This window comes from Delphinus delphis, chromosome 2 (genome assembly GCF_949987515.2).
Source record: "Delphinus delphis chromosome 2, mDelDel1.2, whole genome shotgun sequence".
NCBI classification, from domain to species: Eukaryota; Metazoa; Chordata; class Mammalia; order Artiodactyla; family Delphinidae; genus Delphinus; species Delphinus delphis.
In genome coordinates, this window is record NC_082684.1 from 86,985,539 (window position 1) to 87,004,555 (window position 19,017).

General features: G+C 40.1%; 1 protein-coding gene across 2 annotated transcripts in view; it reads left to right on the forward strand.

The window, feature by feature from the left end:
* The window catches only part of TUBGCP4 (tubulin gamma complex component 4), a 46,628-nt gene that overhangs the window by 7,790 nt on the left and 19,821 nt on the right, over positions 1-19,017 (forward strand). The window contains exons 2-9 of one of the 2 annotated variants that reach the window (XM_060005122.1): positions 2,357-2,485; positions 5,376-5,498; positions 5,886-5,939; positions 6,381-6,437; positions 9,272-9,351; positions 10,768-10,969; positions 13,907-14,072; positions 14,311-14,435. In XM_060005122.1, the coding sequence (XP_059861105.1) occupies positions 2,357-2,485; positions 5,376-5,498; positions 5,886-5,939; positions 6,381-6,437; positions 9,272-9,351; positions 10,768-10,969; positions 13,907-14,072; positions 14,311-14,435 (936 nt within the window). Of the gene's footprint in view, positions 1-2,356; positions 2,486-5,375; positions 5,620-5,885; positions 5,940-6,380; positions 6,438-9,271; positions 9,352-10,767; positions 10,970-13,906; positions 14,073-14,310; positions 14,436-19,017 lie in introns of those variants that run through there. The other variant, XM_060005123.1, reaches the window with a different exon arrangement.

The window sequence follows — 19,017 nt, forward strand, 5'->3', positions numbered from 1 at the left end:
TTCTCCAAAGAAGATATACAATGGGCAACTAGTGAAAAGATGATCAATATCACTAATCATTAGGGAAATGCAAATCAAAAGCACAATGAGAGGGGCTTCCCTAGTGGCGCAGTGGTTGAGAGTCGGCCTGCCAATGCAGGGGACATGGATTCGTGCCCCGGTCCGGGAAGATCTCACATGCTGCGGAGCAGCTGGGCCCGTGAGCCATGGCCGCTGAGCCTGCGCGTCCGGAGCCTGTCCTCCGCAATGGGAAATGCCACAACAGTGAGAGACCCGCGTACCGCAAAAAAAAAAAAAAAAAAAAAGCACAATGAGATATCATTTTATACCCTTTAGGATGGTTATTACCAAAAAAACAGGAAATAACAAGTGTTGGTGAGGTTGTAGAGAAATTAGAACCCTTGTGCATTGCTGGTGGAAATGTAAAATGGTACAGTCCCTGTGGAAAACAATATGGTGACTCCTCCAAAAATTAAACACAGAATTACCAAATGATCCAGCAGTTTTATTCCTGGGTATATACCCAAAAGAAGTGAAAGCAGGGACTCAAATAGATATTTGTAAAGCCATGTTCATAGCAGCATTATTCACAATAGCCAAAAGGCAGAAGCAACTCAGATGTCCATAGACAAATGAAGTGAATAAACAAAATGCGGCATGTACATACAATGGAATATTATTCAGCCTTAGAAAGGAGAGACATTCTAACACATGCTACAACATGGATGAACCTTGAAGACACTATGCTAAGTGAAATAAGCCAGTCACAAACGGATAAATATTGTAGAGTAGTCAAATTCATAGAGACAGAAATTAGAAGGGTACTTACCAGGGTGTGTGGGGGAAGGAACAATGGGGAGTCATCATTCAAGAGGTACAGAGTTTTAGTTTGGGAAGATGAAAAAGTTCTGGAGATGGATGGTGGTGATGGTTGCACAACAAAGCGAATGCACTTAATGCCACTAAACTGTACACTTGAATGGCTAAAATGGTAACTTTATGTATATTTTGCTATGACTTTTTTCTTAGTTGATTGAATGAATACATTCTCCCACTACTATTTTTCTGCTTGAACTGCTGTGAAATCTTTACATACCATACTAGGCTATCATTTGGCCATGATTTAAATTAAAAATACAAATGAAAATATGGACACTAAATTATATGTCCAGTTATAAGGTGCTTTTACAGATTATAATATGCTACGTTAATTTTACATTTTTATCAAAATGAAAACAAAATTTAAATTTTCATAGAGAATTTGTAAATCCTAAGAATATGTCTGAGAAACCTCTGGAATCTGCAGAACCAAGAGTGAGCAATATTGCTTAAGAGACTTTGTTGCAACCAGATCAAAAACCCCATATATCCTTATAGACCATCCCAGGAAGATTCCATAAGGAATAGGTAATATACTTAGCCATGAAAAAGAATGAAATCTTGCCATTTGTGACAACATGGATGGGCCTGGAGGATATTATGCTTAGTGAAATAAGTCAGACAGAGAAAGACAAATACTTTATGATTTCACTTATATGTGGAATTTAGAAAACAAAACAAACAGACAAACATATGCATAGACAGAAACAGATGCATAGATACAGAGAACAAATGGTGGTCGCCAGAAGGGAGAGGGATAGGGGGAGGGATGAAATAGGTGAAGGGTATTAAGAGGTACAAACTACCAGTTACAAAATAAACAAGTCACGGGCATGTAATGTACAGCACAGGAATATAGTCAGTCTTTTTTTTAAAATAAATTTATTTATTTATTTATTTTGGGCTGCATTGGGTCATTGCTGCTGCGCGTGGGCTCAGTAGTTGTGGCTCGCGGCCTCTAGGGCACAGGCTCAGTAGTTGTGGCACACGGGCTTAGTTGCTCCGCAGCATGTGGGATCTTCCCAGACCAGGGATAGGACCTGTGTCCCCTGCATTAGCAGGCAGATTCTTAACCACTGTGCCACCAGGGAAGCCCCTAGTCAGTCTTTTATAATAACTTAGTATGGTTTGTAATCTGTAAAAATACTGGATCACTATGTTGTACACCTGAAACCAATATAATATTTATACTAAAATTAAAAAAAAAAAGCAGGTAGTAGTGGCTGCCTCTGTGGAGGTTGACTTATTTTTCATGTATACCATTTTGTACTGTTTAAATTCTTTACCATGCATTACTGCCTATTTCAATAAATAACTAAGTTGGGACTGGGGAACAACGTCTTTGTAGTGATTTGGAAATACTTTTGTTATCTAGAACTTACCAGTCTTAAATAGCTATCTTGCAAAGGGAGACAATCGTTCTAGTGAGCAATGAGTAGCGGGCATCAGCGTTTTTAACATTATTCCTCTCCTGCAGGTGTCACAGGACTTCCCATTTCTCCATCCCAGTGAAACCAGTGTCCTGAATCGACTCTGCCGGCTGGGCACAGACTACATTCGTTTCACCGAGTTCATTGAACAGTACACGGGCCATGTGCAGCAGCAGGTAGGTTCCTGTTCTCAGGGAACGTACACCTCCCCAGGGCTGGAGCTATGTTAAGCTTTCAGTGAATCCATTGGTAATTCATGTGATGTAAGTGTCAAGAAGTTATGAATTTCTCATCACTGGAATTATTCAAGTGAAGGCAAGGTGACTGTACCTCAAACAAGGGGAAAATATACATGGGGACCAATTTAGGCAGATGGATGTAAGAGAAAGTATGCTTTGCCCAAGTTTTAAGAGACCTGAATTAAATCAGTTTGAGCTGGACCAGAGTTCCAGTCCCAGAGGTGAAAACACAAAGCATTATTTAAAATTCCTTTGCCACTTTGTTTCTAACTACCGTAGTTACATTGAGGCAGGCAACTAAAATCTTCAGGCTTCCTTTTTCTTATTTGTAAATAAGAGTTAAACTGGAGAAGGTTTTGGCATGTGGTAAGACTTAATAAATATTATTGATTAATATAAATTAATTGGAAGTCAGTGCTTTATAGTGTAGTGGCCAAAGATTTGTTTCCTGTCCATCACTTACTGGCCATAGACTGCTCAGCAGTAACCTGAGGCTCAGTTTCCTTACCTATAAAATGGGGATAGATAGTACCTATCTAATAGGGTTGTGGGGATTAAACAAGGTAATTCATGTGAAGTGCCTGGCATATAGTAGACACTCAAATTTTTTTTTTTAAGAGAAATTTTAAAGTTCTTTTTTACTTTTAACAGTCTGCAATTCTGTCAGTGGTAAGTAAGAAAATTGCTGCATTGTGTGACTCTGATTCAATGATGACTATTTCCCAGTGGAAAGAATGATTCAGGTTGAAGAGAAAGGCAGAGACTTCTAGAAAGGAAAAGGAAGGATAGTTTTCTGAAACAATGCAGTCAGTACCACCTGGCCCCTGTTATATAAACTGGTTGTCAGGCCCTTGGTGGTAATCTATGGACAAAGGAGTCAGAGAATAATGGCTTATATTTTCATCTCTGGGACAGGGATTCTGATTCAAACAGATTTTGTTGCAGAGAAAAGAATTTAAAATCTAATCAATGCCAGGGACTTCCCTGGTGGTGCAGTGGTTAAGAATCTGCCTGCCAAGGCAGGGGACATGAGTTTGAGCCCTGGTCCAGGAAGATCCCACATGCCACAGAGCCCGTGAGCCACAACTGCTAAACCTGCGCTCTAGAGCCCGCGAGCCACAACTACTGAGCCCATGTGCCAGAACTACTGAAGCCTGCGTGCCTAGAGCCCATGCTCCACAGCAAGAGAAACCACCGCAATGAGAAGCCCGTGCACTGCAACGAAGAGTAGCCCCTGCTTGCCGCAACTAGAGAAAGCCCGCATGCAGCAAGACCCAACGCAGCCAAAAATAAATAAATAAATTTATATTTAAAAAAACCTAATCAGTGCCAGTTTGCTATGAAGTCATAATGAGAACACAATGATCAAAGTTGGAACCTGTGTACATATTAATATAGATGAAAAGGGCTCTTTAAGTGTTTGTATAACACTTAAAAAAAACCAAACCTGTCCTATATTCGTGTGACGATGTGGATCTTATATGTGAATTCCTACTTTCCCAAATTCTAAAGATATTTGTAGTACCTTTTTCTTTTTTGAAAAGTAAAAGCAGTCTCATTTTTTCTTTCATTTTGTGATAAATGAAGACATTCAGCTCTCTGGAATGACACAACCAAAACAAAATCACCTGGTTGTAAGCCAATCTGGTCTATTTCACCCTATGCCTGTGCTATTCTTATTATAGCTGGGAACATTTATCTCCAGGAACTACTAGTATCCTCTGCAGCATCCTCTGGCTACAGTGTGCCTTATAACCTCTGAGCCCAAGCTTCCTACCACATTTGTTGCTGAATTCTGCTATGGTATCTACCACCACCAGAGCCTGATCATGAAAATCAGTACATAGCCAGAAAGGCTAGTCATCATGGCCTCTAGTCAACTGTTAACTGCAATTCCCCCGTGTAGAAAAAGAATGCTTTTACAAAGAAACTGCAGCTTTCTGGAAAGACAAACCATATTTGTTAATAGCCTCTTGGTGAGTGTCTTCTAACTCCCCACGTTGGCTATCAGGTTCGTGTTTTTGATGAATTGCCATCTAGGCAGGAGAAGGGTTGTTAGAAGGAGGACTGAGGTCATTTTATTTATTCAGTAAATAGTTACCATCTGTTCAAAGAACTGTGCTAGGAAATGAAATGCAAAGATGAACAAAGTGTGGGCCCTTGCTTCATGAAGCTCTTGGTCTAGTGAGGGGACAGATAAACAAAAGTTCAGTTCCAGCACTAAACAGGGATGCTATGAAAGCAACAAAGGGGAGCTATTAATTCCCTAGGGAGAGTTAGAAAGGGCTTTTCAGGGAAGAGATGCTGGAGTTGGGTCCTGCAGGAAGAGTAGGTATTTGTCACAAACATGAGTTACAAGCAGACTACACTCATTCACAGGGGTGAGAGAGAGAAACAAGGCACATTCAGGGAACTGCTGAGTAATTTGTAAATGAAGATGTGAAGTTGGAAGCAGTTAAAGATAATTTTAGAGAGAGAGTAAGGGCCAGAAGTTGTATACCATGTAGAGGAGTTTAGATATTATTCTGGGGCAAGGGGAAACCACCAAAGGGATTTGAGCTAGAAGTTATAAGGTTAGAATTGAGTTGTTGGAAAACCTCTAGTGACAGTATGGAGTAATACCTGGTTGTTTGTAACATCTGAGCCACTTGGAAAATGAAAATATTATCACATCTTAAAAGGTCTCTTCAGTCAGGTATTCCTCTCATTGAAGCACTGCTTTGATAGGGAATTATTTAAACAAAAAAATGCCATTAATAAAGGATAATGTCTTCCTTGGGTTTCAGGGTCTGAGCTGAAAAGTTGACTTCTCTTTGTTTGATTTCAGGATCACCATCCATCTCAGCAGGGCCAAGGTGGGTCACATGGAATCTACCTAAGGGCCTTCTGCACGGGGCTGGATTCAGTTTTGCAGCCTTATCGCCAAGCACTGCTTGATTTGGAACAAGAGGTGAGAAGAAATACGGGAAGGAACACCTCTGGGACAGCAGATGAGGACATGTTCCTGATTTGTAATGCCCTTTGATACGGTCAGGTGGTTAAGAATGAGCTATTTTCTGCGTGGCTGGAGGGTAAGTGTGCTCTCTGTGATTGCCCAAGCCATGATCAAAGTGGCAAGTGGATCACGGCAAAGGTTCCTGAGTGAGTTTAGAAGAGCCCTAGCTTTGGTTTTGTTATCACCTGAAAATCAACATTAATAATCTTCTATAAATGATCAATTCTCAATACCCTAAAATGAACCCTAAGCCTACTCTCACATTCGCTTCCGGTTTTCATAGAAGAAATAGATTCAAGATATTTTATATGGAGCCATAATCAGAGTGTTTTTTTGTTGCAGTTCCTGGCTGACCCCCATCTCTCCATATCACATGTCAATTACTCCTTAGATCAGGTATGATGCCCAGATAACAAAATGCTTTGGAATCTGTTGATATCATTAGAATAATCTAACTTAAAATATTATTTTTGAGAACTTTTTTCCTTCTGGATTCAGAGCTCGGCATTTGATATTTTGTGTGCTTTCCTAGATCAGAACTGTTTGAAAAGTTCCAAATTTAGTGAAAACTTACTGTGTGATGTTAATGCTCTAGACTGGCCTCAGTATTAGCAATTATGCTAGCCTCAAACATAGAAACTGCTTCTGTCTGCCATTCTCTTTCTATCTGCAGCCAACCCCTGTAGCAAATTGCCTTAGGATACTGGATCTTGGCTGTTCTGTGGTATTGCCATCTTTATGTTAAGTGGGACTATTTAAAAACAAAGGCATTTCCTGAGTTAATTTTTTTTCCTTGTATTTGATTATATACCATCCTAATTATTCTCTCCTTTGCAGTTCCAGCTCCTTTTCCCCTCTGTGATGGTTGTAGTAGAACAAATTAAAAGTCAAAAGGTGAGAATTTTCCTTTTTCCTTTTGCTCTGGTAAGCACCAAGGAAATACTCGTAATTAATTTTCCTTTACATTCTTTTTTGAAGAGCCTAGTTTTCAGAAGTTTTTATTATTTATTCATTCAGTGATATCTGCTTGAGTATCATGCTAAGTATCAGGAATGCAAAAATAAGTTAGGACCCTGCCCTTAAGCACCTCCTGGTCCAGAAGGTGGGGGAAATGATAATACATATACCCAAGAATGCTGCTGGGTAAGAGAACAATGCTACAGATACTTGGAGGTGAGAGCATTTTACACTAAGGATTCAGAACTGTTGGATATGGATCTTGAAGAGAAGCAGAAAGTTAATCCTTAGAAAGAAAGAAGGTAGTAGGTTTATCGTTAGGGTACTGGCAGTTTTCTGAGAATTCTTTTTTTTTTTTTTTTTTTTTTTTTTTTTAGAATTCTTAAATCATTGGGTGAAACCCAGCTGTTTATTTTATTAGTTAAATATGCCTATTCTTATCACAAGTTTTTATTATATGCATTGAAAAGTTAGGGTCTCCAGCGTCCAGAGAATGTCTTTTCTGGGTAGAATTAATAATTCTGAGATGCTTTGAGATTTTACATTAGAAGAAGTATCTGCTGGTTCATAATTGGATCAAAAAGGACAGATGGATTAAATATGTTTAGTTCATTCATGTTCTTAAGCTGTTATATTTGTGCCTTAGCTTATTAAGAGTGTTCATTTGAATATAACTAGTTAACTAGTCAGTTTGCCAGGTTGCTACTTCATTTTTTTGCTGTATAAGAAACTTACCCTCGGCTGCATTCATTCTGTGCTAGCAGAGCCAGCAGGGGAGGTGCTGTTTGACCCTGCAAAGCTGATGGCCCTCATCAAATAACATCGAGCTTTTATTGTGCACTTGTTGCATACCAGGCACTCTGCTAAATGCTTTACATACATTATCACAGTCAATCCTCTAAAAAATCAAATAGGTTAAGGAATGTGCTTAGGGTCACACAGATGGTAGTAAATGGTACAACTAGGATGTAAACCCAGGGCTGTCTGACTCCAAAGACTATGCTCTTAACCACTCTACTAAACCATCTCCCAAAATTGGAGGGGAACTTCTAGGTAAGTGGGGTTAGTGTAAGGGTCCATACATGCCGGCACATCTCAGTTGACTTTGAGCTTCTGTTGGCCAAAGGAAGGAGAGTGGAAAATGAGTAGAGGGATTGCAGATGGGTGAACCTTCCTTCCTGCTGAGGAGGTTGTAGGAAGCTGAGTGCTAAGGCTCTAAAAAATGAGGTTGTGGGTGAGAATGGGGGAGTGCGAACAGGCACAGGGGATCCTTTTAGAGTGATGGAAATGTTATAAAACTGGATTACGGTGATGGTTGCACAATGCTGTAAATTTACTAAAAGTTGTTGAAAGTACCCTTAAAATAGGTGAATTTATTGTATATAACTTATACCTCAATAAAGCAGTTAAAAAAAAAAAGCAGAGGCAAAAGGACATTGAAAGAGGAAGCAGATTTTTAGAAAAGTGTATACCTTGTAAGTAGTCTGGATTAGGCCTTAATCTGAAGTAAGAGCTTTCTTTACCTCTTTTCTTGGAATTTCAACTCTAAATGATTCTGGTTTTTCCTTAGTGCAGTAGTTCTCACTTCATTGTGCCTTAGAATCACCTGGAGCAGATTGTTAAAACCAGATCGCTGGGCCCTACCCCAGAGATTCTGATTCAGTAGGTCTGGAGTGAGGCCCAAGAATTTGCATTCCTTACAAGTTTCCAGGTGATGCAGATGCTGCTGGGGGATGGGGTGGGATGGGGAGGGGCAGGGAGGTGGAGGGTCCATACTTCGACAACAACTATTGTGATGTTGTGATTTATAATAAGAAATATAGATTTGGTCTTCGTCCCGCTTCTGGCACAGAGCTTCTAAAACTCAGAATTTACTAAGTAATAAGAGCAATAAAGGTGACTTGATATTCATAACAAACCCCTTTCTACCACACCTGAGTTTGTTAATGAGGTGATTTTGGGAAAGCACTTAATATGGGGCTGGTTGCCAGGGGAAACACCCACGTGATCGGAGGGTTGGAACTTTCAGTCCCACCATTCCCACCTGACCTCTGGGGAGAGAGGAGGGCAGAGAGCAGGGCAGAGAGCTAGAAATTGAGTTCAATCACCAATGGCCAGTGATTTAATTAATCCTGCCTGTGTAATGAAGGCTCCATAAAAACCAAAAAGGACGGGGTTTGGAGAGCTTCCAGATTGGTGAGCCAGAGTGCCTCTATGTGCCACGATGCCGGGCAGAAGCTCCTTTGTTCGGGACCTCGCCCTGTGTATCCTTTTCATCTGGGTGTTGACTCGTACCCTTTAGTATCCTTCATAATAAATAGGTAATCTAGTGAATAAGTGGGTTTCCTGAGTTCTGTGAGCTGCTCTAGCAAATTAGTGGAATCCAGGGAGGGGGAACCTCTGATCTATTAATCAGCCAGTTGGAAGCACAGGGAACAACCTGAACTTGTGATTGGCGTCGGAAATGGAGGGCAGTCTTGTGGGACTGAGCCCTTAACCTGTGGAATCTGATGCTATCTCTGGGTGCATAGTATCAGAATTGAGTTGGATTGTAGGACACCCAAGCTGGTGTCAGAGGATTGCTTGGTAGTGTGGGGAAACCCCCCACACATTGGCATTGGAGTCAGAATCAGAACTATACAAAAATCTTATGAGAAAGTTTATCCCCATTCTCTGCAGATTGTGCCCTCTGGATTGAATATAGAATATGAGATTGTGCTACATGAACTATTAAAATGGAATTCAGCTTGACAAGGCTGTATTTTCCACAGATTCATGGTTGTCAAATCCTGGAAACAGTGTACAAACACAGCTGTGGAGGTTTGCCTCCTGTTCGCAGTGCACTAGAAAAGTAAGTCACGGCTTCATTGGGGTTGGGAGGCGGAGTGGGTGGTCAGGTGACTTGATTTTGCACAAGTTTTATTTTCAGGTCATCTCAGGTTTCCTTCTGGGGAAAGTTATGACCAGGATGGAAAAGCCCCATGAGCAGAGGAGCCCATGTAATCCTTACGGTGGCTCAGAAATTGCAAAAAGGGGGTTTTAATAAAGTGTTGAGTATCGAAGCAAGGCTCTAGATGACCTTGAGGCAGTCCTTTTTCATTTTTGGATCTCATTATCCTTGGAGAATTTCCACTACATGTGCTGGATTATGCTTAGCTATGTCTAAACATGTGTATTTTGAGTAGCTTTATAATCTTATAATGCCACTCTTAAAAATTTTATCCTAACAAAATTATTCAAAAGAAGAAAATAACCATATGCACAATCATTATTCACTGCAATGTTGTCTACTATATTAAGAAATTAAAAAAAAATTAGAAAATTACCAGCAGCAGAAGAAAGCTGATTAAAGATATATTCACTTGATAGACTATAATGCAATTAAAATTACAAATACTATAACAACATGTAAAAATATTTTTATAATACTATCTGAAAAAAAGGATACAAAATTTTATGATTACAACTGTATTAAATGTGGAGTATGATCAAAGACTGCCTGTAGAATGTTCCACAATCTGGATTTTTCTGATTATTTCCTCATGATTAGATTCAGGTTGAACATTTTTGGCAAGAATACTACATAGGTCATATTATTTCCTGTTACAGCATATCAGAAAGCACAAAAAGTAAGTTTGTCCCATTACTGGTGTTCAGTTTCATCACTTGGTTTAGGTGTTTTCCACCAGATCACTCTGTTTTAGAGGGACGTTTTCCCCTTTGTCATTAATATGTTACCTGAGATGTGATCCCTTGAGACCATGTGAATCTATCCCATTCTCCAGCAACCTTTCTGCATTTTGTTTCAGTCTCTGGATTTTGTTGGATAATACTTTTTCAGGTATATCAGCTTCTCACATACTGAATCTACTTTCCTTATGTGATTCCAACAAAAATAAAAACTAATTTAATACTGTGTTAGCCAAAAAGAGACTCCTGTAAGTCCATTTAATTTTAAAAGGAATCATCCATTTTGAAACTTACTTTACTCAAAAAGAGGAAAAAAAATGTGCTTCTTCTAAAAGACTATCAGAACATTTACTGAACATTTCAGACTTTAGTACACTGGCTACAAGTTTGGAAATTTAACCACTTAGTTCATCCGCAGACATTTAAGTTAAAATAGCACAATTATTTTTAGCTTAATTGGTCATTTCCCTTCTGCTGACCAAACCCTCAGGCCTCTGTTTATCCTGTAGCAGTTTAAAGCATGGGTTTAGTGTCCTCTTAGTGGACTTCTAAGGCTCTTGCTTTCCTCTCCACTCAGAATCCTGGCCGTGTGTCACGGGGTCATGTATAAGCAGCTCTCAGCCTGGATGCTACATGGACTCCTCTTGGACCAGCACGAAGAGTTCTTTATCAAACAGGGTCCATCTTCTGGTAATGTCAGTGCCCAACCAGAAGAGGATGAGGAGGATCTGGGCATTGGGGGACTGACAGGAAAACAACTGAGAGAACTCCAGGACTTGGTGAGAGCCCAACCAGAAGCCTAACCTGCTCCTGCCAGGAGTTGGAAAAGTCTACAGCTAGATGACCTTTTGGTGACTTGCCCCTGCCCCCAGCCCCCAGCTCATCATAGCCTGGGTACCTTCCATAAATTCTTTAGATGTAAACACTTGGCTTTATCTTAGCTTAATACTTAATGCCTAACAATGTGAGACTATAAAATAGAAAATATATTTGTGAGATTCCTTTTGTTTCCCCTCTTCCTGGTATACGCGTTTAAGAGAATAAGTCTTGTCTCTTCAGGTAGTCTTGTAGGTACCCAGAGCTTTTACATGCAGTTTAGAGTTTTGATTAGACTCCCCAAAGTCCTGTATTGTTCTTATCCATTCATCCATTCATTTATCCTGTTACAACATTTTATTGAATGCCTGTTACATGCCAGGTACTGTTCCACATGCCACAACTGCATAAACAAATAAAATGTAGTAGTCCCTGTCCTTAAAGAGCTTATAGTTTAGTGGAAGATATATTACCATGTACTAAGTGCTCTGGAAAGAGTAAGTATGGGTATCCTGGGAACATGGTCTTAGAGTAACTAGAGAAGGCTTTTCAGTGGAATGTATGTCTAAATTGCAAAGAGTTTGGGAGGAGGACTTCCCTCACGGTCCAGTGGTTAAAACTCCAAGCTTCCACTGCAGGGGGTGCGGGTTTGATCCCTGGTCGGGGAACTAAGATCCCACATGCTGCACGGTCAAAAAGAAAAAAAAAAATTCCAAGCATAGGAAAGGACTGTGTAAAGTATACAGAGGCCATGAAGGACGTGGCTCATTTGGGGAACCATTAGTGATTCAATTGAGAGAGTCAAGTAAATAAAGGCTGAGATGTAGAGTGTAAGGGACAGTCGGGGGGCGGGTGTGGGAAGTGGCAGTCAATGAAGCTTTTGAGATGAGCAGAGGTAAGATCATGAAAGCCCTTGTAAACAATGGGAAGGAATTTAGACTTGAGCCTGAAGAGAGCTGGGAACCGTGAAGAATTTTAGGCAAGAGGTTAACCTACCTCTGTATGTTAGATCAGACTTTATGATAGATCACTCTAGAAACTGTGTGGGGAATCGTTTTTTTAAAAATTAAGATTAGCAGCAGGTAGTTCAGTTAGGAGAATGTTGGGGACATTAGCTGAAAAATAATGGTGGCCTACACCAAGGGTGGGAACAGTAAATATGGTGAAGAATAAAGAGGCTTGAGAGATATTAAGGAGCTGGAACAGGTAGGTCGTGGTGATTGATTGGCTGTGGGTCCAGAGGAAAGAATCAAGGATGATACCCAAGTCTCTGCCTGTAGTAGTGGGCGAGTGGTGATGATAAGGAACATAGATTGCTGGTGTCAGGGGAAAGAAGATGGGTCTAACTTTGGACACATTGAGTTTGAGGTACTTGTAGGAAATGACCAGTGGGCTGAGCCTAGAGCTCATGAGAGTAATCTAGTTTAAAGTCTTAGGAGTCATCGGCATACAGAAGTTTTTAATTTGGGGTTCACGAGTGGCGTCAGAGGGTCTGTGAAGTGTACGGTTATATATTTTTCTGGAAGGTCCGTAGCTTTTATAATTGCAGAGTCCTGTGATGCAGAAAGATTAAAAATATCTCTTATGGGCTTCCCTGGTGGCGCAGTGGTTGGGAGTCCGCCTGCCGATGCAGGGGATGCAGGTTCGTGCCCCGGTCCAGGAAGATCCCACATGCCGCGGAGCGGCTGGGCCCGTGAGCCATGGCCGATGAGCCTGCGCGCGTCCGGAGCCTGTGCTCCGCAACGGGAGAGGCCACAACAGTGAGAGGCCCGCATACCACAAAAAAAAAAAAAAAAAAAAAAAAAAAAAAAATATCTCTTATGATGATCATTTCAGCCTTAGAAGAAGATGTGATTGTCTAGGAAGAGTGTTGAGAGCCAGAGGAGAAGAGAGTCTAGGATAGTGCCCCGAGGCACACCAGCACCCAAGCCCAAAACTAAAAGGGTGAATAGCAGAGATCAAAGTTAGGAGTATGGAGCCTAAAGTTCCAGTTGGAGCTGGATAAGGGTCAACTCAAAAGCAAGTCAGGGAACAGAAGGGGCCTGAGTGAAAGTGGTGGTGAGTGGGCTAGATCAGTGGTTCTCAAACTGGAGAGTGCCTCAGAATCACCTGGAGAGCTAGTTAAAACACGGACTGCTGGGCCTACCCCCCAGGTTTTCTGTAAATCTGGGGAGGGGCTTGAAAATTTGCATTTCTAACAAGCTCCCAAGTGAGGCCAATGGTGCTGGTCCAGGAGCCAGGCTTTAAGAACCACTTGGCTAAATGAGTCAGGCTTGTGTAAAGAGCTGGGCAGAGCAGGCATATGCACAAGATAATAAATCGTAGACATGTAGATCTGGAAAAAAACAAAGATCAATTATTCCATGGTACAAGTAAGGAGACTGGGTTCCAGACCTACTGCACAAGTTTTGTTTGTTTGTTTCTTTGTTTGTTTGTTTTTTGCGGTACGCGGGCCTCTCACTGCTGTGGCCTCTCCTGTTGCGGAGCACAGGCTCCAGACTCGCAGGCTCAGCGGCCATGGCTCACGGGCCCAGGCGCTCCGCGGCATGTGGGATCTTCCCAGACCAGAGCATGAACCCGTGTCCCCTGCATCGGCAGGTGGACTCTCAACCACTGCGCCACCAGAGAAGCCCCTGCACAAGTTTTTACACAGTAGCCAAGGCAGAGGGCTAAAATCCTAATGTTAATAAAACCACTGCTATTTCCACCATGCTATCTTGCTGCCTAAAAATGGAATACATTTCTCTAGCACCAGTAATGTAACAATTATGCAACTTCATATTTAAAGTCCCTGCTTCTAGAAAATGTAAATCACGGGTTGGGAGACCTGCCGGATGTTTCCTTGCTTTCCCTTTCTCACTTCCTACGTCATCTCTGATACGGATTATTTCTTTGACCAGCGCCTGATAGAAGAAGAGAACATGCTGGCACCATCTCTAAAGCAATTTTCTCTGCGAGTGGAGATTCTGCCGTCCTACATTCCAGTGAGGGTTGCTGAAAAAATCCTGTTTGTTGGAGAATCTGTCCAGATGTTCGAGAATCAAAATGTAAACCTGACTAGGAAAGGTAGGAATCTCCTTGCCTAACTGTACCCCATCCTCAAAGGCTTATTTGATGCTGTGTGGCCCCAAAGTCTGCCTGGGCAGGGTGGGTGGTTACTGACCTTTATGTTCTGAGATTTCAGCACAGCTGTGAGTGACATGCTTACCTGAGAGGCAGGTGAAATAGCTGTGGCACTGGGATGAGAAACCCTTGCCTGCGCAGGTTCCCTGTCTTCCTTTGACAGTGCCTTCCTGTTTTGCAGGATCCATTTTGAAAAACCAGGAGGACACTTTTGCTGCAGAGCTGCATCGTCTCAAGCAGCAACCCCTCTTCAGCCTGGTGGACTTCGAGCAGGTGGTGGATCGTATACGTAGTACTGTGGCCGAGGTTTGTCTTTCTTAGTATATTTTCTTCGGAAGAAAATAGGTTAGTTCCCCCAAAATTGAGTACTTGACTTTTGTTTCTTCTTCATGTGATTAGAACTTAGCTTGGAGGGAATTGAGAGAGTTGAAGGGCAGGAAGTAGAAAATAAAAGCATTCTCTCTGTTTTTAATAATAGAACTGCCTTAGCCTTTTCCCACCTGACAGGAGTTTGATTGTTAGCTAGTTAGTTAATTAGTTGAATAAAGGGAGGTCTTGGTTTCATTTCAGACTGTCAGCATTTTGAGTCTGTCTGTATAGTTGGCAATGACTTCAGGAAATCAACTGATTCTGACTAAATTTAGTGCCTTACTTATATTTTAGAATGGCTTTATTATATATCCCTTAATTTATGGATATGATAATTTTAGGAAGGCAGAACAAGTAACATTTTTCCATTCTTATAAATGAAAATAATTCTCAGAAAGCTAACTTCTCTGATGTCACATAGTGAGTAACAAAGGTGGGCTCAGAAACAAGTCTTTGACTCCTAGTTCAGTGTTTTTAAGTGAATTGTGCTTCATCCACCAACTTAAATTGTGACCAGTAATTTTTCAAATGGGCATATGTTCTGTGGCGTATAATAAGATTTGATGCACAGGTGTGTGATAATGTGAAATGAGATCTTTTGTTAGTTGTGTTAACTTATTAGTGGTTTTCAACTCTGGCTATGCATAGAACAACGTGGGGAAATCTGAAAACATGCACTTGCACCAAATCCTTACCTCCAGAGTTTCTGACTCATAGGTCAGGAGGGAGTCAGTACTGGTAGGTACTTGTATTTACACCAGCCAATCAACAAACCTCTGCAGGTGATTTTGAAGCACAGGGGCACTAGGGTCAGTGTCTAAAATTGCTAAGATTAGTGTCAGATATACTCATGTTGGAAGCACAGTAATCTATCATGAATATGATTTCCTTTTCTGGTCACTATCTCAAAAATTCCAAGGCACTGGAGACAGAGCTGTGATGTAGACATAGAATATTAGATCTTGAGGTGACCTTGAAGTATCACTTGATTTGATTCCTTATGGGAAAGTAAATATCTAAACTACCCAGAATACATATTTCTGTCCATTCAGACTTTCAAGACACTGCCTCTCCATCTATAGCCAAGGCAGCTGTTGTCTAGGGGACTGGTGCCTTCACTCCCTTTCATCTTACTGACTTGATTTCTCTTCTGTTATCATTTTTGTGGTAACTCTTTAGGAAATATAGTTAATGGAGGAAAGTAAAATTTTATTAAATGAATAACATAGAATTTCAAAATTGTTTCCTTGGGAAATTTTGAAACGCATATGTTGCTCAAAATTATATTTCCAGTTTGTAAAAATGATAGACAAAGAATTGAAGCTCAGACTCTTGGAAGCTAATACTTTGACAGCTATAATTGTAACAATAATAACAGCTTAAAGTAATAAAAAGAGAGTGTACCAGGGAGGAAAAGGGAACAGTGTCTTGCAAATACATATCATACTCACCCCCTTTTGGAGCTCCTTCTCTCCTTTTTCATTTTTTAAAAAGGTATACATACCATATGAATCTTTATATAAGGTTTAAAAACAAGCAGCGCTAATCTGGTGTTAGATGTCAGGATAGCATTTGCCTTTGGTAGGTGGAAAGGACATGGGTGGGCCTTTCAGGATGCTGGTTATACAGGTGTGTTCATTTTGTGAGAATTCTTCAAGCTGTAAGCTTACAGTTGGTGCACTTTTCTGTATGTATTTTAGTACTTCAACAAAAATATTTAAAAAATTAATTGCTAGATACGTAATAGGTTTTTTTTTGTTAATTTTATCTCTAGTTGGTTACTACTTATATAGAAAAATTGTGGTATTAATTTTTGTAGGTTAATCTTATACCTGGCAACTTATTGAAGTCTTTTTCTTTTTTAGTTTTAATGGTTTGTCTGTTAATTCTATTGATTTTCCTCACTAATGATCATATCATTTGCAATTATTGAAAGTTTTACAATTTTCCTTCCAATTTTTCAACTTTTGCTTCTTTTTTTTCTTACAGCCTTAACTAGGATCTCTAGTACGGCATTCAACAGCTGGGTTGATAGTTGATATAAGCTATGTTAAACAATAGAGGTGATATGGGCATCCTTGATTTGTTGGTTCTTAAAGATAATGCATCTAAAGTTTCTCTGTTACTTTAGTGTTTGCTGTAGGCTTTGGCACATGAGTTTATCAAGTTTAAAAAAATTACCTTCTCTTCCTAGTTTGCTGTGAGTTTTTATAATAAATAGATGTTGAATTTTATCACTGCTTATTCTCTATCAGTTAAGGTGCAGTTTTTTTGTTTTGTTTTTTTTGCGGTACGCAGGCCTCTCACTGTTGTGGCCTCTCTCATTGCGGAGCACAGGCTCCAGACGCGCAGGCTCAGCAGCCATGGCTCATGGGCCTAGCTGTTCCACGGCATGTGGGATCTTCCCGGACCGGGGCATGAACCCGCGTCCCTTGCATCGGCAGGCAGACTCTTAACCACTGCGCCACCAGGGAAGCCCTAAGGTGCAGTTTTTTGCTCTGAGTTCTTTTTCTCCTTCAGTCTATTCATAAGGTAAATTCCTGTTTAGATTTTCAGATGTTGAATCTTCCTGAGATAAACCATACTTGAGCGTGATGTTTTATTTTTTAATGTACTGTTGGATTTAGTTAGCCAAAACGTGTTTGGAATTTTTGTATCTACATTTACTAGTGAAATAGACTATACTTGTCTCTTCCTGTATTGTTCTTATGTGGTAGTGGAATAAAGATTATATAAGCCTTATAAAATGAGCTTGGTGTCTATCACTGTTTTCCTGTTTTTTAGAACAGTTAATGTAAGACAAGAATTTTTACTGAAAGTTTGATTGAACTAACCTGAAAAATTATGTAAGTTAGGTTTTTTTAGGAGAGGAAATCTTCACTGATTCAATATATTTAAAACCTATTAATCTATTTAAGACATTTATTTCTTCTTGTAGCACTTTTGGTATTTTCTACTTTTCAAGGAACTTACCCATTTCATCTAAATTTATTTGGGACTTCCCTGGTGGTCCAGTGGTTAAGACACCATGCTTCCACTGCAGGGGCCACAGGTTCAATTCCTGGTCAGAGAACTAAGATCCCACATGCCGTGCACCGTGGCCAAAAAATAAAAAAAAAAAAAAATGACAGCCACTGTAACAGGTGTGAGGTGATATCTCATTGTGGTTTTGATTTGCATTTCCCTGATAGTTGGTGATGTTGAGCATCTTTTCATGTTCCTGTTGGCCATTTGGATGTCTTCTTTGGAAAAAAGCCTATTTAGTACCTCTGCCCATTTTTCAACAGGATTGTTTGGGGGTTTTGGTTGTTGTTATTGAGTTGAATGAGTTCTTTCTGTGTTTTGGATTTTAACCCCGTATCAAATATATGATTTGCATATATTTTCTCCCATTCTGTAGGTTGCCTTTTCATTTTGTTGATTGTTTCTTTTGCTGTGCAGAAGCTTTTAAGTTTGATATAGTCCCACTTTGTGTTTTCTTTTTCTTTTGTTGTTTGTGCTTCTGGTGTCACATCCAAAAAAAATCATTGCCAAGACCACTGTTTTCTATTTTTTAATATTTATTTATTTATTTGGCTGTACCAGGTCTTAGTTGCAGCATGCAGGATCTTTTTTTAGTTGCAGCATGCGGGTTCTTAGTTGGAGCATGCCAGATCTAGTTCCCTGACCAGGGATTGAACCTGGGCCCCCTGCATTGGGAGTGTGGAGTCTTAACCACTGGACCACCAGGGAAGTCCCGCCAAGACCAATGTTGAAGAACTTCTTCCTTACATTTTCTTCTAGGAGTTCTGCTATCAGGTCTTACGTTTACGTCTTTGATCTATTTCAAGTTAATTTTTGTGCATGGTGTGACACAGGGGTCCAATTTCATTTTTCTGTATGTGCTTATCCAGTTTTCCCAGCACCATTTGTTGAAAAGAGACTATCCTTTGCCCTTGGGTGTTCTTGGCTCGTCAGATATTAATTGACTATATAAGCGGGGCTTTGATTCTAAGTTTTCTGTTCGATTGCTCTATGTCTTTTCCTGCCAGTTCCATACTGTTTTATTTTTTTATATTGGAGTATATTTGATTTACAGTGTTGTGTCAGTTTCAGATATACAGCAGAGTGATTTAGTTATACATACATCTGTTCTTTTTCAGATTCTTCTCCCATGTAGGTTATTACAGAGTACTGAGTAAAGTTCCCTGTGCTATCCAGTAGGTCCTTGTTGATTATCTATTTTATATATAGTATTGTGTATATGTTAATCTCAACCTCCTAATTTATCCCTACCCCCCACCTTTCCCCTTCGGTAACCATAGGTTTGTTTTCTAAGTCTGTGAGTCTATTTCTGTTTTATAAGTAAGTTCTTTTGTATCATTTTTTTTAGATGCCACATATAATTGATATCATATGATATTTGTCTTTTCTCTGTCTGACTTACTTCACTTAGTATGATAATCTCTAGGTCCATCCATGTTGCTGCAAATGGCATTATTTCATTCTCTTTTTATGGCTGAGTAATATTGCATTGTAT